A 25,503-nucleotide genomic window follows, 5' to 3' on the forward strand; every position below is an offset into this window, starting at 1 on the left:
TTCATGTAATGTATTTATGAAGACTTTACTATTTAGAGACGGTGAACGGTATAAAGTGAGGGATGTTTATTTGATATTTGTTCATTTAGGAGAACTTATATGAACGGCATTTGACTAGTAAAATGTTTTTGCAGAAATATTAATACTATTGGTAATTTCTCTGCTAAGAAAGGTTGTGATACTGTCATGTGAGGTATATTTAGAAGGTTCTATATGCATACTATACCTAGGTAGATAGAAAGGAATGATTTCTTTATGTTAATCTTCTTTAAGTACTGTTCATTGTCTTGTTGTGTTTTTACCGAATCCGGTAAAATACGAAATTTACAAAAAACAAAAACGTTATTTTTAATCTTACTTGAAGTTAAGATGAAGAAGTATTTGGTTATGAGTAAATGGTTCCTTTTTATTATTGTAGTGGAATATCATCAGCATCGCGGGTTTTCAAAACAGGTGAATCATTACGTTGTTCTTGCTTTTGCGAATGGGGTTTTGGCAATCGTTTTTTTGGATAGCTGATTTTCATTAAACTTAATTTACCCTTTTCTGCAAAAGGTAGCTGTTTAACATCAATGATTGTTTGTTTCTCTCATTTAAGCCGCATTTAAGTGAGGCCACCGGAATAAGTCTGGTATTTGGTTAATTTGTGGCGCAATGGAGGTTGTTTGCATTTGGTGGATTTGCATTAAAGGTGGATGGTATTTTATATATTTGTAGTTTAATTGAAGTTGCTAGCATCTTATGATGGCGAAGGTAACGGATCTTAAAAAAAGGATATGACTAATTCTTTCTGAAAGCTACATTTCTTTCTCCTCCTCACTCTACACCCGTTATCAGATCTCCAACAAAATCTGCTTCACCGGTTTACCGGCTTACAGGTCTTAGCAAATAGCAAGAGGCGTTTTTTGGTTGATAATTCAAAATATGTTTTTTTTTTCTGAATTACATATATTTCGGCACTCCGTAAGTTTTTGCTACTATCGAGTAACCCACAGTTCCACTAACAATACTCATACTTGCTCTTTTCAATTATTTTGTGTCTCAGACTTGTCTCATACCTTTTGTTTTTTAATAACGTATGTAATTGAAACCTTCGTGAATAAAAATTAAGAAGTGTTTACCTAAAACTTTCAGGGAAAAATGGTACATCTACAAGCCGATTTTACCCCTCACAGTTGTCCCAAAAGAACATGTTCACACAAATAAATAAAAATAAAAAACATCAAATAAAATTTTGGTACGTAAGGTAGGAAAATACACATAGCTAAAATAGTAAGAGATAAGACGTCACTTACCTGCAAAGTAACAAAAGTTTAATTTTCGCAATTTCAATATATTTAAAATATTATCAGGACTTTAAAATTTAGAAAATGTTGTGAGTCTCCTGTACGCAGACATGCAATAACAGTTCTTTGCTGACTGACTGTTGGTATTGCGACCTGCCACGAGACGATGAGTCTGCGGAAATATTTGAATTTTAAAAGAAGATTTCCGTGCTGTACGTTTTTGCTCCGATAAACGGTTTTATGCGGGTTTCTCCCATTTGTCTATAAGCATTTAGAAATAACTACAGTTTTATAAAAATTGACAGCTGTATACATTAATTTGCATGTAACTGTATTTTTCCAAATTCCCACCCTTAAGTCCCTCCCTCTGCCAGTAGGAATTGTGAGATGAGAGAAAATATCGAATGGGGGGATAAATGTAAGAGGGGTGCAGCATCCCCTAGGCAATCTATCCCTACTCTTGTACACGTACAATACATACTCTTATTATAGTCCGCGATACATGCTTCACAGGGAAGCTCAACAAACGTGAATCGCAAAATTATATGAAGATCAAAATTTACTTTGCAAAAACAACTTGTTGTGCTAAAAAGATAATTGCGGCCCGATAAATAACTTACCTTAATTATAAAAAAATATATCTCATAATTTACTGGGTAAATTCAATTTACAATATACAGAGTGCAGGATGGTAAGGAGAGTACATTAAAGACTGTTTTGGTTTATTTGAACTTTTGTTTCATAAGATAGAAGTACCACCATCTAGCGGCCGTCATGTAGTGGTATGTGGATTCATTAAAATAATGTCTGTACAGATTACATTGAGCTGAATGAGCTAAAAAATAGCGCTGCGGTCATTTGTAAGACTGTTAAAGATAAATGGAAAATCAAAAATAAAAATACATACTTAAAATTGAGTACTAAAAAAAACCTAGGAGTAAAAAAACCTAGATTCTACTGAACCTGTGATCATTTTTTTTTGTATGGAGGAGGATCGCACACTGTACTTAACTGTTATTTTTGAAACGTCTTTATAAAACAGCTTAATTTGTGAAACGGTAACTGTTGCTGCTACTCTTATAAAAAAAACCGATAAGCCCATTTCAAGTAGCGGTGAATTATTACTTTTTTCCTAAAATCGAAAAAATTTATGAATAATTTTGTTGAGTTTAGAAATAACTTTATTTCCATGTAGAGTATTTATATGAATATATTAATTATGGAGAGGTTTTATTTTATAATTTTATTTTAAGGTCTCAAAATACGTGCAAACGGGATTTATCTGTAAATGTTTCAGCTCTTTCAATTCATATAAGTCGACAGATGAAAGAGATAAGGATATATGAATGTTTAAACATAGGCAGAATAGAGAATGTTACACAGTGTGTAAAGGGGGGTCACTCAAACCAATCAATAACAGGTCATAAGCCTGTTGCAATAAATTTAGATCTCGATCTTCTCTTAACTATATTTTAAGACTGCTAACGACTCATTATCCTTCAATCACGTCTATTTTTTTGTCTAAATAGTTCATTTTCCACCGGAGTACCTATGTTTCAGTTTTATAAGCAGTTAATAAAATTAACAGATTAGTTAATTAAATTTAACAACCACGTGCGCTAGATAATGTATGTCTCCTGAATAGGAATAAATTTAAAAAATAATGGCCCCGCATTTTTTTAGTTGACATCTCTGGTCACCGTTAAGATGGCCGTCTCATTACGCCCATCGCATCACGGTATATCATGACCGCTAAATAACGGCACCACTTTCTCGGTAAACCATAGCTTTAGTCAATATATGTGTATTTGTATGTTACATATTAGGTGTTAACATAAGTTGGGTCCGTTTTTTTCCAAATTTAATAATGAGCGTCGTTTAATCTAATAAACGATATATGATATTAGCTTTTACGTTACATATAATGTATATTTTGTACTTCTGTATTATCTTTTTTCAGCACACAGATGCTACCAGATTACAGAGAGTTCCTTCGGGCAGCTTTTCTCGTTCGGCAATGAGAAGTTTCCCGTGTATGTGGGCACCGCCAAGGAGACTTATGTCCTCAAATGCAGTGTGCGGTATGTGGTGGGTAAGGCAAGCAAGCTACCTCTTTCTGTTCGCGTTTAATCGAGAGAATAAAGCTGCCAAAGCTACTTGCGATAATTGTGGGTATACGGGGAAGATGCTATGAATTCTTGACTAATTTATTGTAAAATAGTGAAGGAGAATACATTATTGACTTATTTGTTGAAATTTTTGTTGTTGTTATGACCTCTTGTTCTCGTCAATTAAAGAAAAAGGACACAACTTATTTTAATACTTAAGTAAATATTTATGTTACAGAGTAAAAAGACGTGACATTCAGCTTTGAATTCAAAGTAAACTGGCATAGGCAGTCAATTAGTCTTTTTTATTCTACTATGCGTTTTGCATGGCAATGTTGACACGACAACGTTTTTTTAGATATTTTATTTAATTATTTATATTTTTTCTATCACAAACCATAATTAATAATAAAAATAATGTGAACTCACTGCGGTTACCCGTGCCGAGGACACTCAACAATACACTTTTTGGAAAAAAAAAAAAACTTTTGAGAATAAAGAAAGAAGACTTACTTAATGAACAGAGTTAATCAACAAGATGTTCAGACAGTTTTAATTACTACGTATTTATGTTTATAATTAATTTATGTACATTTATATTGTAAAAGGCATAATGAAAGAACAAAAACATAACATAAGCTATACATTTGTGGAGCAGTTGATTCAATATTAGTTTTGGCGAATGAGACGATCCATTTTACTTCTACCTAGCTCCACTATCCATTTTTTATAGCCTTTTAAACATTTTCTCATTATTAATTGTTTTAATAGATAAAGAAGTAGGTTATAGATTTTAATTGAATAATGTTCAAAATTCCTTTGTCCGAGTTGTCTTTGTGTTGAGGATTTAGTGATTTTATTATTGGTATGTGTTGTATTGTCGGGGTTATGTCTTTCGTTTAAGAGTAGTTTTTTAATCTGTGAGTGAGTATTGTTTTAGCGTATACTTGCTTTGGTGTCATAAGTTGTCATTTGTGGAATATTTCTTCAGTAGATGTCTGTATTGGGACTCTTTAGTATTATTTTTATTATGGATTTTTGTGCAACAAATACACTATTTAAAACTGTGTCAGTCTCACCACCCCATCCGATTATACCGTACTCCAAAATTGATTGGCACTAATTTAAACAATTTAATTGTACCTCAGTGAATATATAGTAAATTAAATGTCTACTTCTCAATATCTACCAAAATTGTGCTAACCGAATAAGTAAAACGCAAATTATAAAATGCCTTTCTTTGCTAATGGCATCAGTATTATCATAAGATTTTCTTTTTAATTTAAAATGCCTAAAATTGTGACGTTTTTATTTTCTTCGCATATGACAGACACGAATCGTTTCACTTCTACCCCGTCTCACAAAGGCTACATTCCGAAGCATGTATAAAGGTTACAGCACTTTGAATAAATACATATTTCGTCGGTAGTAGACGGCACATAATGTATAATAATATGAAGAATTATACCCAGATGCGTATCCAAAACGGGGAGGGTCGAAATCTAATAGAATTATTCCGCTACTTGATTTGGTAGCCCTGAAGTGAAGCTGACAGGCCCCCTATTCAGCACTGACATGAGCGTTTGACAGGGCGGCCATTTTACTTTCTGTGTTATATTGTTCGGATTTCGAATAAAGTTGTTTTCTCTCGGCTTTTATCCCGCGCTGCCATTGTCGGAACGAGGTGCTACATACGCCACATGTCCGGCAGAAATACGTATATAAACGGTAGGTACTATTATATAAGAAATGGGGAATGTTATGTAGAGAACTGTACATAAGAATGATCTGAAATATTATTTCTTTGCCCGTTTAAATTAAATTTAGCAAATTTATTTAAAAAAACTATTTTTATGGTAGTATAATACAAACCTTCAAGGTATTCAATTGTTGATTCATGAAAAATAATTTTTAATGAATATTTATTACAATATTTTGAGTTTGTTCAAATGTTGTAGATATAATTTACTCGTTTACTGTGTCCAGACATATGAATAATACAGTTCTGTTCTGTGAGTGAAATAGAACTACAAACCTGGATGAATGTTTTCGACTCGATGGCTGCTCTCAGGTGAAAATCCTGAATAAGAAAACTTAGTAAAGATAAGTCCTCCTCGTTGTGTAGTGGTTGGCGCATTCGCCTACCATTATTCAGTTCCATGATTTGACTACCGGCAGGGTGAACGGTAAAGCGTTCGGACACACTTAAAACATTGTTGGGTAAAATATTGCTTTCAAAGTTTGTTTAAACTCAATATTTTATTGTTCATGGACTGTCGTCAGAATTATAGGATCTTTCACTAGTGTAACAGGTGATCAAAACTCATGCACCACTGAGTTTGGAAAGAAGAATGATGATGATGATAATGATAATGGTTATTACTATTTTTTTACTAGTTATATACTTTATTGTATATATTCGACATGGAAAAAGTTCGGTTTCAAAGGAATAATTCGAATGGGTATGATGTTTGTTAATAATTCAATTAATTTTCTCCGGATAGTTAGCTCTTCAATTTTGGGTTTACATAAAGTTAATAAGTAAATAAATGTCTATTTTGAAAGGTAAATTTTAATAATGCATTAAGAATTATTCTAGAGAGCTGTAAATCAAAGGCATTAGGTAAATGCAAATTAACCGTCCAAAACATATAAAATTTATTTATTTATTGGGTAAACAAAAAATACATGTGCAATGTAAATATCTTTAAATAAAAATTATATAAGTGACCAGTAACCTAAAAACGCAATAAGGAAATTTCGAACCTTTTTGTACTAATATTCTTCATATATCATGATTACGTAATATTAATGAGACATATAATAAACATTATGTTATGAATGCAATATTGACGGGCGTCGTATGGACATTAGAGGCGAGAGTTAATTAAACATTTACTTTACAACCCCTTAAATAACTCCAGTAAACCGAATAAACTACCCCGACAAGATGACAGTAGATATAAAGGAAGGTTTAAAGTTGATCCGTGGCTAAACATCACTTTAATTACCGTGACAAGTTAGTTCCTCGTCAACTTTCAGGTCGATTAATTTCAGCTTTCAGCTGGTGCCACTTAATCATGGCTGAAGGCTCTATTCTGAACCCACCCCTAACCGCAATTTAAGGGGGATTAATTTATTATGTGTTAAGTGTAACCTGAATCGAGTGAAGCCTACACTAAGCTGCCAGGGATGATTTGAATAGCAGTTTAAAATGGGTTGAACACACCGTAAAATAATGACGGATTGCGCGGCTGCGTTTTAGAGCCAATAAAATGGTATTTGATTTGTTTTTACACTTGCAAGGAAATAAATAATTACATATGCTTTAAAGTGAACATCTCCTAAAATTATTTTTTAATACTCAAAAATACGATGCAATTCCTTAAAATATTAGGGAACAAAATAATAAAAAATCTAATTGTAAATTTTAAAAAAATATATATTTTTTCCACCTACAAAAAATTCTACAAACCTGCTACAGAACGGTAAATTAAATAAACTGTCATTGAAAACAAAAAATAATTAAAATTTTCAAAGTTTATGTTTTTTTAATTTTAATTTATTATTTTATCTATATACGGAAATATTTAACTCGTTTCTCCTTTGGTCGTCATAATATTATTAAGTAGACATTGATGTTTAATTATTTATTTTTTATTTATTTATTTTGTCCAGATGTTTATTGAAATACATGTTTATGTTATAATGTTTATTTTTGGTACTATTTTATAATAAGCTTGCTTCTACTTTTTATTATGATGTATTCCAACTCAATACAGGGCTGTAGCCTCATAAAGTTAGGGATACATTATTAATTTGTTTGTTATATATGCATAAATAAATCAAAATAATAAATAAATAGTTTAATTAAATATGATCTTGTTCTTCTAAGTTTTTTATTGGCTTTTTTACCTCCCAACTGTGAATAAATATGATCAATTTTATTTGTCTCAAATAAAATTTTAACCACCACTTATGTATTAAATTGTGCCAATTAATATTAATATCATTAATAATAATATTCTCTAAAATTTATAATGTTTTATAATATTTTTTTAAATATTATTCTGCTCTATGAACAATTCATATTTGTTTTTTTTATGATCACGTTAAAATTGTTTTATAATAATGTAAACATAAATATAGAATCATTATTTCATATTCGTGAAAACTAGATTTTTTAAATAAAAATATTAGCGATTTTATATGTTACACAAATGCATCAATATTGGTGGCCATTTTCAACGAGTGATAAACAACTTACTATTAGAAAACGGAAATCAAGTTGGGGTAGAGTGGAGTTCGAACCTCGGACCTCTGATTTGTGAGTCTACAACACTAGGCACGGGAACACAACCCGATTCCAACGTTTTTCTTGGCAATGGGATAGGATACACAATTATTTTTTTTTATCACCAACAAGTAAACGAGTCATACAGATTTTTATTTTTAATTATTTTCAGTATTAATAAAAAAAATTTTAAAAAATGGGTAGAAATTATAAGGAATTTAAAGAAATAATCCGATTTAGATCCACAAAAATGAATGCTATTTGTATACATTAAAAAACTAACTTTATTTATACACTACAAAACTACATCCTTGAATTTTTTTGTACATGAATTCTCCTTGAATGCAACCCTGGTAGATCTATAAATAAAACATTTATGCTCCATATTTTTTTTTTACGTATTAGATTGAAGATTTTAATATCTACGAATACGCACAGCGCAAAGATCCATATTTTTCTAAAAACCCCCACTTAAATCGGTTAAGCTGTTTAGAAGGAATTCAGTGACATCACACGTACAGAGAAATTATATATATATACAGATTAACTATATTTACTGCAATTTGCGTCTTTGTTAGGCTAAGTGATAATCTTATAAGATAATGTCTAATTCAACTAGGAGAATATAAGTGTCAAAGAGATGGTGGTACATTTTTTAAGGTGACATATAAATCTAAACAAAACTCAAGTAATAATCTATGGCCTCCTACGTAACGTTTATTATTAATAAATTGTCACTATTAAAGTGTAAGCCATGCGTAGCATAATATAATCAGTGATAATCTTTAAAGATATTAAATGGAGCTACTCGAGACACAGAAGTGTCAGGGTTGTGAGATCTGATTAGATATGAGACGTTCAATCTATAATAAATAAACACGACGTAACTATCAAGCTTGAATTATCATGGCCCTGGGTACTATATGTTATATATTATGTAATAGGTACGTCAATAATCTTTATTTCATTTTATTCGGGAAGGCCAGCAGACATCAGTTATGTTATAAATTAAATATTTAAATTACCAATTAAAAGCTTTTTGAGAAACAAAAAATACAGTGCAACGCCGCGCGCCGTCAGTACTTAGAATTTTGGTGGAATGCTTAAGTATACTAGCAGCGGAGTATGCGTGTCACGTGTGGCAAAAATCTGTCCACTCCAAACAGGTGGACATAAGAAATGGAACGATTAGTAGCAGGATCCCTTAAACCAACACCAACTGATAAACTTTGCCCAATCATCGCTCCACCACACATTCGAAGAAGAACAACCTTAGAAGCAGAGGTACCAACCAACCCACGATCCTAGACATCCCCTTCACCGCCGTCAACCAACGGCCTCGCCCTCGCGTCTGAGATCTAGAAACAGTTTTATCAAAACCGCATACTCTATTAAATCCTCACAACAATGGAGAGAGGAACTGTGGCCACAGGATCTTGGAGCGAGACCGTGGATGGATCCACATGAGGGTATCCGAGGAGGTGAAAACCTACCCAACTCCCTGTGGATCGCCCTAAACAGAATAAAGGTGGATATTACACGATGTAACAAAAATCTCCAAAGGTGGGTACCTCTCTGGTGATAATATCTTGTGTGACTACGGCACAAGTCAAAACGACAGCCAACTACTGACATGCCTGCTCATGAGAGAAGGCTGCACTCCTGAGGACTGAATTGTGGCAATTGACAAGGTGATATCCACCACCGCATATTGGAGTGGCAGGATTAAATCCAAATGCCGCCTATATAACGCCTGCATTACACTTATTCTCCTCTATGGGTACAAATCGTGGCACCTCACTAGGGTACAAAACAGGAAAATACTGAGTTTTGAGAATAGGTGTCTCAGGATGCCTCCTTAGAGTCTTAACCACGCTTGCCTATTTTACAAAGCATCAGGTTCTCGACGTCCTAGACGTCCACTTCTGACTGTTCGTCGGTAGTTCATGTCAGAACTACGGGACGTAAGCCTGACTTGGGAGGATGCACATGAGCTGGCAGCCAATAGAAATGCCTGGAGAATCTTCGTGGACGCCATATGCTCCAACTAGGGAGCGGACATGGAATTATGATAGATATGATCCAGCCGGATACGTTAACTAACGATCCATTAATAAATATGTATGACAGGATGAACTATTGTTTATTTATGTTTATCGGAGGACATTTTTAGATTTTGTTTTTCTTGTAATCATAAGCCAGGGAGGTAAAGATGATCCTCTAAAATATTAATGTACGTATTCATATTCACTACTTTAAACATTTTTAGGGAATCAAAATATTTTTTGTTCATTAACCAACGCTTTAGTAAATTTTCTATATATCATGAAGATTATTAACATAATGGTTATACTATTTTTCATTTAAAAGTAATAGATATCACTACATTTTAATACTTGTATATTTTGTAATATAGGTAATATTTATTAAGCTAAAATAGAAAGGACATATTTGTGAAATGTCACTTCCCATAATGGTACACAAGAACGTTTTTTTATTTATTTTACGTAATGGGAAACGTTTAAATAAATAAACGTTTTCAATTTGTTTAAAATTGTATTTCATTCCGTAGATATATTTCATTAATATATTTTTCTGAATTAAATATAAAGTAGAATAAAAAAATACCTAACAAATTCAAAGTTCAGTTTATCTTATCTTTAAAGCAGATACAATTTATATATACCTAGGTACATTTTGGAAGTCATAAGTAATTAAAAATAATAAAATTAATTCATACTTAACCTGTTTTCAAAAAATCTATGAAAAACCTATTTTTTAAATAAATAATTGCTTTCTTATGATTAACCCAAATGTTTCCATTTGGGGGGCATTTTCAACAAGTTGTAAATAGCTCACTATTAGAAAATAGGAACCAAGTTGTGGTAGAGCGGGGTGCAAACCTTAGACTGAGTCTGCGATACCAGTTACGGGACCACAACCCGTTTCAAATTAATAGACTTAGTTATTATTATTTTTATAACATTTAAACGTTCGATTTTCCGTTCTTCGCGCACCGTTTATTCGTACAAAACTAGTTCTTATTAAACCGTGTGATAAAATAAAAGACATTTTTTATATAAATTCCTTTTTAAAATTTTAACGCATTAGCCATGTTGTAATTTTTTTCAACAATTTATGAAATGGATAATAATAATAAGATAATATCTTATCTTCGGCGTCAGGTCGCTTGTAAACCAAAACTTTTACTTTAGATATCGCGTTTAATTTTATTGCGTACGTGAGATATTTGATTTCGATATAATTATAATCCGTTTTTTTTGATAATCAGTTATTATGGGGCACGGGTTTCAAAGATAATGTTCTTCTTTTTTTTAAATCTTGGCTCTAAATTATTAGCATCACAAAATCGAATACGTGTAAAAATAAGGTAGAAAAAAGATGTAATTCATATTTATACACCAATGTATAAAAGCAGAATGAACACGGTTAAAAAAAAGTCTGCCATCCCGCCTGCGCGCATGCGTGAAGTAAACGGTAATGTTACCAGATCGCGAACAATATCGTAACACAAATATAAGATACTTTTGTGTAATGTTACGTTTTGCTTTGCCACAAAAAATATTTTACTAGCTCGACTAAAAAAAAAAAAAATAGGTACTATTACTAGGCAAACGTAAAAAAAGCAATAAATAATAATTTGGTAATTAATAAAATTAAACCCGTATAATATTGTACTGTGGCTCATTAATAGAAAGCTGGGTACAAAATTCGACTATCCTGGCAATACTTAAAAAAATGTCCGCCTTGTTTTATATAAAAATTTGACAAACGGTAAAATAATCTAATTCTTAAATAATAATTATTTGTGAATTCGCTACTAACACATGAAATGTGATCTAACCCTATTCTCTTTCAATCCCAACAGTATTTTGACACTTAAAACGACACAACAGGCGTAGTTGAATTTAAATAGGCAGTTTTTTTTTTTTTTTTAATTTTATTTGCGTGTGCGCGGTTCCTGGACTAATATGATTTATGGTGACAGGGTTACGAATGATGAAATCACACGAGAGGGCAAATCGGAGACATGTATAATTGATCAAGAAAGGGTGTGGTTTAGTCAGTTAGATATAGACTCAATAAAGGAATAAAAAATAGCTAAAAAAATACTGATTGCGTTGTTTTTTGAATTATAAATAAATAAATTATTATTTTGTATATTATCATTACGTCACTAATCTTATACGTTGATCAATATACTTAGATAAATAAATTAATATCTATCACTATTGGAAAAAAAACTATTGATTATAAATGTTGTTATCTCTAGTTACGTACTTACACTTACTTATGCATTATGTATCTGATTAACGAAAACAAACATGGGTGATAATTTTGTGTTTTTCCAAAATAAAATTTATCGAAACATCTTAATATATTTTACTTTATTTAATAATGTTAAACAAATATGATTTGAATAAATACATAGCTATCTATTTAATTAATTTTATCTTTGGAATATATTGGTAATTTTAGGAAATGAAATGTGAACGGAAATGTCCACAGTATAGGGATATAATTCATTGACAGATTATCCCGACTTGATATTAGTTAAATACTCTTAATTAAGCGCAACAGACAGGGAAAACCTTTTTGGGAGAGCAAAATTATTTTAGTAAAAATGAATCACCAATTAGGATAACTTACCGAAGATAGCTTGTGACGTTACGCGCGGAGAATTAAACAAATTGCAAAACTTAAAATAAAGCTTAGTTTGACAGTACGAGTATATAAACGAAAAAAAAAAGTTAAAATAACACCTAACTTACTATTTATATATATGTACACATATATGGCTGATTTATATAGCGCCATTTTGGTGAAAAATCACCTCAAGGGCGCTTTACTATCGTATACCTAAACTTTCTTTTACAATTCATATTGAACATGTTATCAATAAATCCTTAAAACTTCTTGGATTTATTAACAAAAGCACAGCTGACTTCAAAACTATCAATACCCTTAAAACTCTCTTCTGTTCTCTAGTTCGCCCGCACCTAGAATATTCCTCTGTTATCTGGTCTCCATATTATGATGTTCACATCAAGAATATTGAATCAGTTCAACATCGATTTTTAAGAAAGATAGGCTGGAGGTTGGGCTTATCCAGATACCTATATACGTATAATGAGTTAGAAACTACCTTAAATATATCTTCTCTTCAAGACCGTCGAAATAAATCCGACCTTATACTCATATTTAAAATTTTCAAGTCACTCTTTGATGCGCCTGAACTACTGAGCTCAATAAAATAAAATATCTCAACTAGAAGCCTCAGACAAAACTTACTCTTTCATACCGATAACCATAGAACTAACTATGGTTTTCATTTCCCCATGCCCAGAATTCTTAGGTCTGCCAACAATCATACCAGTCTTGATTTCTTTATAACAAGTTGTCTTCTTTCAAACGATCAATGAATCAAATTCAATTATAAACACCTCTCTCCCGCTTCCACTCCCACAAAGTCTATTATAAACCATTGAGTCTTTCTAATTTTGTTATAATAATTTTCTATGTATAAATGTGTCCATAAAAATGCCCATTGGGCGTATATATAAATAAATGTTTTGTTATATATAATATATATTTTATTACTGATCGTATCATCATCATTATTCCATATCCGCTCCATAATTAAAGCATGTATAGGCAGTCTACACAGTCTCTGTGAATGAGAAACTCCACTCCTACGGAAAACTGGATACAAAAATGTTTTTTTGCGCGCGATAAAAATTAGAGCATTAAATTGTGCCGCAAAGTGTCTTAAAAATTAATGAAAAAAAAATATTTTAATAAAAACACACTACTTTGAGCGACGTCACTGGTTTATATGAACCAACCAATGATATGAGAGCTGTGAAGGATATCTGATTTACTTATCGTAAACGTAGAACCTTTGACGTCACACGTGGAGTTATTTCAGAAATACAAAACTTTAGAAAATCATAGCGCTGATAATTCGATAATAATAATAATAATTGGCTGATTTAAATAGCAACTATCAAATTTCTAAATTTAGTAAATGGGGTCTAGAATTCTAACCATCCATGCGCTCAGTAGCTTCAATACTTGTTGCAATCTAACTTCTGTTCATATAAATTTGTTTTTTATTTCGTTTTTTAAAATATAACTTTAACTCTAAACTTCATTGTCAAATAAAATAATGTAAATAGGGGGCAGATTTCTTACTGCCTATGCACTCTGTAGCTGCAAGACGTGCTGAGACATTTATTTATTGTACCTATAGCGCCCTTGAGGTGATTTTCACAAAAATGGCGCTATATAAAAATTATCCAAACATATGTGTACATACAAACCTACTATATATTTTTTTTCTGATAGAGCACGTCCGTAACATCTGATTTTAGTATAAATAATTCAATCTACCTTTGTTTCAGACAAAATGTTTCGAAAAACATCTTTTCAAAATTTGCATTATACATTTTTTATAATCAAAGGAATAACTAAAAACTGAGATCAATTTTCATGATTGAATACCTATGTGACTCCGTAGATTGATATAATTTTCATGATTTATTGACGAAATACGATGGGGTTACTTTGCATAGGGGTGAGTGGAAGTTATTTCCTTTAACCCGGAAAATATTCTAGGGGACTTTAATGTTATTTATTAGTCAGTAAATCTTTTAACATATTAATTTGATATTTTTATGGCTAAGACCCCGAGGTTTGTGAGCGTTATAAGAAAGATTTTGTTATTTTAGAACCAAGCTGTAATTTTATTACTCTACGTGGCCTGCCTGTAAATACTGTGAACTTTAATACCTGTATTCATCAAAAACACAATTAAGAATAACGGTTTTATGAAAATTTAAAAAAAAATGCGTTTTCAACCTAACTTTATACTTTTGTTTTTCTTTTGATGCTCATTTTTACATCATAAAAAAATAAACTTAATTTGTGTTGACATTTAATCATCATCATCTTTTCCTTTCCGCTCCCAATGGTGCATAGAGTTCTGCATTGATACACCAATCGCAACGTATCTTGATCATTTTTGTAATGTGAAATAAGACGCTTCTGGTACCAGTTTAGAGACTATGAAATATTTAATTGTAAAAACACCCTTTCAAATAAATATTTCCAATCAACCATGTCGTTAATCGAACCCGAGACCTCTTGCATGGTAAACAAACGCCCCAACCACTACACCACGAGGCCGACATGTATGAATACTAACGTTTTTGCTTCAAATTTCGATTTTTGTCGCTTTTGAAAATATTGTAAACCACTGAGAAAATTGAATATAAAACTTTACAAACACGCGTGGTCAAAATTTCAATGGACATAAATCAGAGACAAAGAGTAGATCTCAGATCGAGGCGGAAGCATTTAATAGAAAACGGAAAAATAATTATTTTCGTTGAAAAATATTTTCAGGGGTTGCTCAGTATGTAGGTGAAATAATTTAATCGTATGAATTTCACCCGCAAAAATACAGGTTTCAGCTCTTCAACTTCACAAACGTTAACAGATGGAATAATCGAAGGAAGATAGATGTTCAAATATATGCAGAATTGTGAATGTTACGCAGTGTGTAAAGTGGCCACTTAAACCATTTATATGTTCTCTTCTCTAAAATGTTTTTCATCTCTGTTGTATTATGTTAAAATTTTAGGTAATATGGACAAATTACCTTATTGTGGCATGCAAAATAAGAAATTCATTTACATACCTAAGGGTTATGTAGTTGTAGCCCAACTTAAAAAACGCTCGCCTGCTATAGGCACGTCACGATGACTTGTGATTTTGACCTTTGATATAATTCTAAGGGCTTATTGACACCCTTTGTAAATGTCTAAATAATATGACCAGTAAAAGTTTGACCGACTGCAAATACCAACCTCAGTCCTAAACCGCTCAAGTTAAGGAAGTTAATTACTCCAACGATGTTTTGAGTACGTCCAAATGTTCGCAGACATATTGGATTTCCTCCCTAGGGAGTTATTCTGATCTAAATTTGTTGCAACATGGATGGAAGACATTTTTGAGAAGGTAATATGGAAGTCTAGGCATTTACAGTGCTTATAATCTGTATTTCTTTTTTCTTTTTTTTTTGTTTTTTTTTACAATAAACATAAGTGATAAAACATAGTATTCAAAAAAAAAAGCATAATTACATAGCAATGAAATACATATTAATAGTAAAAATAGTTGACAAAAAAATCCCACAAAGGCGTGCCCTGTTCGTAGGCATACAAGAAAATGTTAATGAATTTTTGCTCCTATAATAAATAATGGACAGTTATAATATTTGTATATAACATAAGAGAGAAAAAATAAAATATTCTCTAAAAGATTTTATGGTACTTTTTTATGGTAATTAAAAAAGGAAATAAAAAATGTAAAAAGAAAACCCAAAAATATTCCTTATTATTAAAGGGCAACAAAATATATCATAGAAAAAAAGAGTTCATATCTTAAGTTTGAGTCAAGGAAAGTGCATGTTTTTAAAAAGAAGGAAAATTTTGAAAGTTTGGAATCAATGAAATATTATCAGTAAAAAAAGAATTAAACATTTTTGGGCCTATAAAATATACATGTCTCTGTGCAAGCCATTGGCTGCTTTAAGTCGCCACTTTTCACACTGTGTAACATTCAACATTCTTACCATGCTTAAACATCCACATTTACTCAACTCTACCATCTGTTGACTTTTGTAAGGTAACCTCAACTCAATTACAATTCTCAACTCAAGTACCTACGGTCCGTTGTATTGTTGTAATACGTTACTCACTTTTTGGTCAAGAATCATGGTATGGTTTTCCTCCGTATGGGCAACTCTATTAGGTTATTACTATAAGGTGGGTAGGTATTAGAATTACGAATAGGAAGACTGGGTACGGTTGTTCCAAGGTACGGTTGTTCCAGGGTACGGTTGTGACAGTCGTCGTTTTAGCGAAACTATAAGGAATAGCGGGGTGCAAGGGGAGTGAAGAACGGCGTGCCCGTTTTTCCGCAATATTGCGTCAGCCATTTATTTCTTTGACACTTCATATACATATAAGGGCGGGCATGTTGCCTTAAGACCATTTCTTCTTATTTACCCAAACCGTCCAGTTTGAGAAAATTATAAATACGTGGACATATTAAATCCTACAATTTTATACAAAAATTAAAAACAAAGATTAACAAAATAAAAATATATTTAAAAAAACTAACACTATACTATTGGAGAGGGGATGGGAAGGAAAGAAGAAGGGGAAAGGATTTTTTTCAATATTTAGATCGTGACATTTCAATCTTGACTTAAATGTAAATAAAGAAGGGGCGTCTCTAACATTAGTTGGTGGATTATTCCATATTAGAAAGAGGAGGCAAGAAAATTAAAGCTATGACAGGGTATTAAAAGGGTTCTCTCGTTACTAGAACAAAGAGATAGTCCGTGTTGTGAAAGTTAGCATCTGGATAACATACATCCGCATAGTCAAGGAGTGGAAGAAGTAAGTTCTGGACTAATGTTTGGCTAACATTAATTGGCAAGAAATTCTGTAATCTTTTAAGTGATTGCAAATAGCCATCGCGCCACACTAACATCTGCAGAGGCCTACATTACTTTTTTGCATTAAAAAGTAAGTACTTTTATTCGATTTCTTTTAATAATTCTTGTTTTATGTATACAGATAGAATAATGATTGTTTTTCCTTGTTTTAAGTTTAACAGTAATAGTTAAATAGCAGTTATTATTTTGTACGTAAAGTACTTTGAATTGTCATAGCGGTTGTTTTTTTGCGAAGGAGTGCGTTGGGCACTGTCACAACCGTCCTTGGTGTGTGGTCGGTTGTGACATTTTTTTCTTATTTTTATAATTGGCTCCTATGAGTTAACCATTGTATTCAGGGACAAACTTTTAGTATTTATAGGTAGACAAATGTGCACTTTACCATATAAAACTTCTTTCTTTCAGCTAATTGGCATACAAACAAACTTATGGGCGATCAAATGAAAATTGTCACAACCGTACCCAGTCTACCCTACTTGTTATGTTCAATGGGCATATGGTTATATTTATAAAAGGCATCTGTTCCCAGTACACTTATAAAATAAATAAATAAATCAATCCTTCCTTATTCTGTAGAATTATCCATTTTTTTAACTCTGACAATAATTTTTATGAAACCCATCATTTTCGCCAATTTCGCTGGCTTTGCTCATTTCTGAATTTCAAAATCGAATGAACCATGTTAAAAAAAGAATCATTAAGTTTGGTGAGTTTTAAATATTCGTAAGTATCTCTGATGCGATAATACCTACGCTGAGTGGAATAATTAATGCATTAATTTATTTATTTTCATATATTACAACAGTTATATAAGGAAACATTTTTGAATGAAACTAAACAAATTGAACATAAAACTATGCAGCAAAGACAAACAAGGGCAATAAAATAACGGTATACAATATATTCATAAACAAGATTAACATATATTATTTCGAGCTAAACCATGCCAATCCATCTTCATCCCATATTGTTTTAGTGGCAAAGAGATCTACGAGAAGACGGAAGATCTATCCCAAAGAATTCCAAGTTGTGTGATGAACTGACTCATCTACACATTCTGGATATTGGGGCATTAAAATGAAAGTTACTCTTAGAAGATTTAATAATAACTGATTTTAACTTCTGGTGACATGGTAAGGAACATGAAAAAAAAATTATTGCAACAGAGATGGGACTACACTTAGCATAAAGTATTTTGAAAATGCATTAAAGATCCACTTCAGTTCTACGTTTTTCCAACAAAGACAGATTAAGAGATTGCTAGATATCACACGACATTAATTTATTTTTGTTTTTCAAATAAACGACGACTCACTAACGATGATTCCAGAATATGAAAGTGTCAAATTCAAATTATAGTTCTTAGTTTTTTTTATTGCTTTTGAGGATTGAGGTCTACCGGGAATATTACCAAAAATGGTTTTTGGTAATAACCATCAACTTTTAAAAAATATGGTTTAAACTTAAGTATGTATAATTTTGAAGAAAGTGACAGTTTTAGTTTCTCAAAATATGTAAATTCAGAATTACCGACCCAGACCTGTTGATATTGTCAGGGCGGTAGCGATGAATAAATTAGAATAATTATTTCCATTTTCACGTCCATCCGGTAAAATTATAATAGGAATATTTCAAAAATATTTCCGACATTTTCTCGCTGTTTTTTCATACCCGTGTAAATTACTTTGTCGTGTAGAACTGTGGTTAAAAGGTATATAATTCTCATAAATAACTCAGTGGGTTAGTATGTATAACCATAGAATTAAGAATAGTCCAGAAGAAGCGTAGAATCATATTTGAATACATCGGACTGTGTTCGAAAATTCCCCCACTATGCCCCACTTTCGCCGCGCGCATTCGTGATGTCGCCGCGTAATGTTGCACGGTGGGGAAAATTTAATCATAACACAAATGTAAGGTAAAAAAAAAGCAATATTTTAATTTTTCTAACATTTTATTGTGCATGCGGAAATATTGATTGACACAACAAAGTAGATAAGTAAATGATCATTTTATAAGAATAGTTGAATTTATGACCTTTGAACATAAAATATGAAACTAATTTTATTTTACGTAAAACGGATATTTTTATTTTATGTAAAATAATATTTGATGTTTGAAAGATAATGTAGGTCAAATGTCCACCACAGAGTTGTTTCATCCGAAGTCCAATTTTCATTAGTTCTCTCACTAGATGAGCAAAGTAGCGTAAAAATTTACTACCCTGGCAACACAAACGAAATGTCGTTGGTTGGTTCTAAACAACTTATGGCGTAGTTCAAATAAATTTGTTTTTAACTCTTAAAAGACTGTGGTACATAATCCCTTAGCGAGCGGTGATGTATACATCGTGTTACCACTAGCAAAAGACGAAATATTTTAAAGTTCAGACACAGACAAAAAAAAACACGGAGACATACTCGTTAATAATTCCTTTTCCATAATTTTTGAAAATTAACATACAATTTAGCCCTGTTATGGCAAAATAAATTAAAAACCAAAAATACGCCGCTCGTATTACGCGCGTGCATCCCCCATCACTGTCATCAACCGACTGAAGACTGAATCTGTTTTACACAACACCCGCCACAGAACAGCGTCTCTGTCTTCTTTGTTATGAGTTATATCTTCGTGCTCTCTCTTATGCAAATGTGTTGTTGAACTAGCGGACATTAATTATTCGCGTAGCAAGGATAAATATTTTTTGTATTAACATCCAGCATAGTTATACAAATTTTACTCTCCAAATCCGGTGTGAAAATGTCCATTTAAAGATTACAAAAAATACAAGTTCATCATTAAAAAAAATAAGAGAGATATACAAGTCTTGTGTCCTATGTCGACTAGTGTGACATCACAGCCACAAAAGAGTTAATTAAACCATTTTTTAAATATATTTCCGAGAAACTATACTGTACAATTAAACGCTCTACTTTTTAACGCATATGAGAAAACATTTTTTCAGGTATCACAAATCCAATTTCCCGTATCGCTGACCTTCCGCATCAGCTTATGTAGGTATATACAAATACTGTATGGTTACACCATGAAATTATTGTTGTCTTTTTTCATATTGGTACAATCCAAATCGTCTCTTTTATTATTATTATTTTTATTTTGTAAGCTGGTTGATGTTTTTAACTACGTAAGTGTTTTATGTTATTGCTATGGTTTGGATTGTTATTTTTCGTGTTTATATATAGTATCATAAGAAATTATTATTTATTTTAATTTACTGGTGTTAATTATAATGGCTCAACAAGGGCACAGCTTAAAAAGCTTTAATAGGTTAGCGAATGCATTAACAAATGTAAATAAAAATGAATAAACAAATGATTTTTTTTATTATCGTGGCCTTTATCATCTTGTGGAAGTAAATGATTTTCACAAGACAACTATTTTAGACAAACTGAAATATATAAAGTCGTTAACAGGTTTTTATAAATAAAAACAAATGTTTTGAAACAAGGAAAAACCTCAATGTATCTAAAAAAAAAAAAAATTATCTTACACCTACCTATGAGATATAAATTACAATGTCAAACCTATTTCAAATAATGTCACCAGGTATTTTGTTTTACAAACTTTGTTTGAACACATAACGTTCTGTTTGGATAATTAAATGCATTCTACTTTTATTTATTTATTCTGAATCTTGAAGTAAACATTTTCATATGTGTGCTCCAAAAACAATGGAAATATATTTCCAATATCTTTTATTTCTTTTTTACTAATAATATTTTATTGATTCCAAACTTTCAAGATTTTTATTCTTTAATAAAACACGCACTATCCTGGATTCAAACTAAAGATATGAACTCTTTTTTCTATGATATATTTTTTTGCCCTTTAATAATAAAGAATATTTTTATGTTTTTTTATATTTTTTATTTCCATTTTTAATTACTATAAAAAAATATATCGCGTAATCTACAGAATATTTTATTTTCTCTTTCTTATGTTACACAAACATATTATAACTGTCTAATTATTATGGGAGCAAAAATTTATTAACATTTTCTTGTATACCCACGAACAGGCCATGCCTTTGTGGATTTGTTAACTATTTTTACTATTAATATGTATTTCATTGCTATATAATTATCCTTTATTTTTTTGAATAAACGGTTTTACCTCTTATGTATATTGCAAAAAAAACAAAAAAAATATAAGTATTTAAAGCATTAAAGTGGTCAAACATTTTACTAAATGTTTGTATAAAACCACTTACCGACTTTTCTATGTTGGTTTTATTGGTGTCCTGGCGAAGAGACGAGTACGTCTCGAAACCGGTAGACATTGAAAAGTCGATAAGTGGTTATATACAAATATTGAATAACAATTAGTCCATGTATTTAATACATAAGACATATTTTATAACCTTCAGTTTGAATTATAAAATGTAATAATTACGTAATACCTCCCTATCAAAAATGACAGGCTTTTTACCTAGTTTGTATGCCTAAAAAGACGCACCAGCTCATAAACAACATTCATCATTGATTTTTATAATAGATAGGGCTAATTTTACAAAATTATTATATGTTAAAACGTGAAAAAAAACATGGTTTAAGATAACGCGTTTATTTCGTTTTTTGGCTTTCTGAAAAATTCTGCTTTTTTTAGTTGTGACAATTTTTTTTTAGATGCGCGGTGTTAACAATAAAAATAAACAATGGAAATAAAAAATAGAAATACAGTCAGAATTTAGTAAACAACAGAAAATTTCAAACGGAATAGGTATACAATATGGGGGAGTTTATACGTAGGATATTTATTTAGTTCATTCACAATTTTCGAATTGTTCATCGAATTTAATGTAGGCAGGTCTAACTGGAACCCTTATAAGATTGAGGTTTTGTGTACCTCGCAAAATAATACGTCAGGTTAAATAAATATATAAGGCTCACCCGCAGGTTTAGGAACATTCCTTTTGACTTGCATCCACTTGTAGGTGGGCACCCCCGCGTGATGGTGCGAGGCCCCCTGCTGCGCGGGGCTGCGGAGCTCCTGGGGCCTGTAGCACTCCTCCCGGGGGGCTCCGGGGGCCGCGTACTCCGGCCCGGGGCCCCACGCCTCCTCGTACCCCAGGTACGGAGGATAGGGCTCCTGGTACCCCCCGTACGGCTGCTGGTACCCGTAATCTAGGTTGGTGTAACTCAGCCCGTTGTCGGAGTTGATGATGTGCTCGGGCGGCTGCTCCTGCGTCGGTTCGGAGTAGTAATGAATATCAGCTTCGGGATAGTAATGCTCGGGGTATTCGCAGTACCCCTCGGGATATCCTTGGCTCTGGTGCTGGTGTTGATGCTGGTTGCCGTACATACCGACATCCATAGTCATCATGGTCCTCTTTTTCTTTCTACGCTCCTGTCAACTCGGCGGCATCACACACTCGAGTTGTTAACACACGATATTTTAAAACTAACTTCGGTCGGTCCTGTTCTCAAAGCACTGCGCGCGGAGCTGTCTAGCGCCACAGTTATAAAGACGCGAAACCGTTTGACAGCCAACGATAAGAGGTGCCGTGTGAATGTAAACAAAAGCTAGACCAAAAAAGCGACAACCGAGACCCTTGCGCGCACTGCCGAGTCACGGTTTATACTAAATCACGAAACTCCGTGACAGCTTCACCAGGCTCGGCTGCCTCGTGTCCCCCATCTCCGTCACTCTCTACCACACGCAAAACCACGCGTCAAAATGAAACAGAAATGCAGAGATACGACGAATTGTGGCTTGTCGGCGAGCTGTTTTTAGTATGTCGTCTCGGCGGCGTCACTGGGAAATCAGGCGAGAAAAAGGGACGGAGGAAAATGCCGCTGAACAGAAAGGCCACGCCCGGGAGGGTGGAGCTAACTGACACAGGGGCTAAATTCTACCAATCGGTGAGCGGTATTCAAAATAGATTGAAGAACCCATCTTGCATTGGGTGCCTTAAGAACTTATTGAGATGTTTTAGTTCCTTTGTACTGTAGTAATCCTAGGAAAAGGTCTTTTGTAAGGGATCAATGGAAGAATTAATCTGTTTGAATGATAGGGATAGTAATATAAGCGCGTAATTCGTTGAATCCCGCCTACCGAAAATAGACTATAGTATTAGGTAGGTATAGAGAAAAATTAATTAAATTCAATGGGAGAAAAAATATTGGTTTAGTAAAATTAATTTCAATTTCAAGTTACTTTAAACAATAAAAAGCGCGTTCGTAATTATTTTTAGATGCTTTTCTGGTATGCACATAATTTATAGCCCGGGGAAAGTAATATTTTCAGTAAATACAAATGATTCTTTAAATTTTTATTTTCATTTTAAATTTACAAAAGTAAACATGTGCAAACATTTTTTTTTTGTTTCCCAAATTCCTAACTTATGACACATCACGTATATTGTTAACTATAAGTTTGAAATAATTTTTAGTCTAGTATTAAGTGTCAATTATATTATAACCGTATTATTGTGTATATGACTGTAGATATAATTATAATTAAAAAAAGCATTTATGAATACTTTTGATACTCGGGAAATATCCAAATTGCATAATAGCACTCTGACATTATTTTTGTAGTCGTAACATATTTATTAACTGTCATAATGAACAATAAAAGACGTTTTTAAATTTAAAAAAATATTATCTATATATATGAGGCAATGTTCGTATGTGTGTCATCAATAGATTGAATAATTACTGGAAAGATTCAAGTGCGATTTTTAATGAAATGTAAACCTTTTCTGTGAGCATATTTACAGCAATCAAAATCATAAATTTAGTATAATAGAAGCAAACTTTATAAGTTTACGTAATAATGTTTTATCGTGGGAGAAAACTCGGGTTGACTTTTCTTTATACAAACGTATTCCCGTATTTTCACATGGATTCACATAAAATATTTACCATCGGTGTATCTCGATAGTTTTGCTTTATTGATAAATAAATTATTTATTATAGAAACTAGAACCATCCTGAAACCCATAAAAACGTCCAGTTTTATCTGCAGTCTTCGGGCGCACGGTATCCAAACATGAAAACTATTTTTGAAAAACACAAAACGTACTGATACAGGAAATTTTATTTTTTTACTTTGTTTAAATAAAACGACAAAATCGGTTCAGTTTTGAGGTAGGGAAAATGGGACAGCGAAACGTTAATTTTGTATATTTCAGTTGGGCAAAGGTCCGAAATGCAGTTGTCTTTTTCGCATAGCATCGGGGAGGCATTTTCAAGACAGTGGCAGGAAAACAACGTTCAAATACCCATTTATCAAAATTCCCTGTCACCGCATATTCTCACACTTTTTGTAATACGAAACACAAAAATAATAATATGTATGTACCTATACATACCTAATTTTTACTTAATATATCACAATAATTGATATCAAACATTCGATTGTGTTCATTTAATATAATATACATATATACCTACGAGTATGTTCTCAAATTTAGCAATAGCAAAGGAATGCCTAGTTTAGCTCGTTAAATATATATTACAGTATAATTATATTAAATGCGTTGTTTTATATTTACTTGAGGTCAAAGCTTACGAACGTCAAAATCTTTAAGTCGTTTTCCTAATTTGACGCACTTAGACTTGTGTCACTCTAGACAAGGTGTGTGATATAACGTAGTTTAATGAGGAACTTCAGCCCTACGGGAAATTGGATACAAACAATGTTTTCTTGCGCGCGGTAAAAATTAGAGAATTAAATCGTACGGCTAAATTTCTTGAAAATGTACGAAAAAAAAGCTATTTTAATAAAAACGCACTTCTTTGATTGACGTCACTGGTTCATATGAACCAACCAATGATGTGACAGCTGTGAAGGATATCCGGTTAGCTTACCGTAAACTGACCAATGGGAGTAACTAACACTGATCTATTATGATATTTCAGAAATACAAAATTTTAAAAGATCATGGCTCTGATAATACGATATTTAAAAAAAAAATGGCTTAGTGATATAGTTTATTAACAATTATTTTTTTTTTTAAAAGACATTGAACTTCCTCATTAGGTACATAAGTAGCAGGCGCGATCCGTCTTTAGTCTCTACCAAAAAAATTAGAATAGTCCAGAAACCGCATACGCGCATCAAACAGAAGGATACTAAACTACTCTTAAAGGAGTAGTTTTACGTTTTGACCTATAAATTTCTTTGTAGACGTCGCTCAGTACGCAACTCTCGATTTGAATTTAACTATGTTGTGTTGTGTCATTTTAAAATGCAGAAATACAGCTGGGATCTTAAAGAAACAGGATGGGATCACATTTC

The 25,503-nt window shown here is 32.2% G+C and overlaps 1 protein-coding gene across 1 annotated transcript in view; it reads right to left on the reverse strand.

The window, feature by feature from the left end:
• Positions 1-22,578, reverse strand: part of LOC148284040 (uncharacterized) — a 68,608-nt gene extending 46,030 nt beyond the window's left edge. The window contains exon 1 of the mRNA XM_088242798.1: positions 22,149-22,578. Coding sequence (XP_088098924.1) covers positions 22,149-22,578 — 430 coding nt within the window. The remainder of the gene's footprint in view (positions 1-22,148) is intronic.
• Between the last annotated feature and the right edge of the window lie 2,925 nt (positions 22,579-25,503).

The sequence above is a fragment of the Micrasema longulum genome, unplaced genomic scaffold (genome assembly GCF_059751315.1).
Source record: "Micrasema longulum isolate JH-2025_06_02 unplaced genomic scaffold, ASM5975131v1 h1tg000163l, whole genome shotgun sequence".
Taxonomy (NCBI): Eukaryota; Metazoa; Arthropoda; class Insecta; order Trichoptera; family Brachycentridae; genus Micrasema; species Micrasema longulum.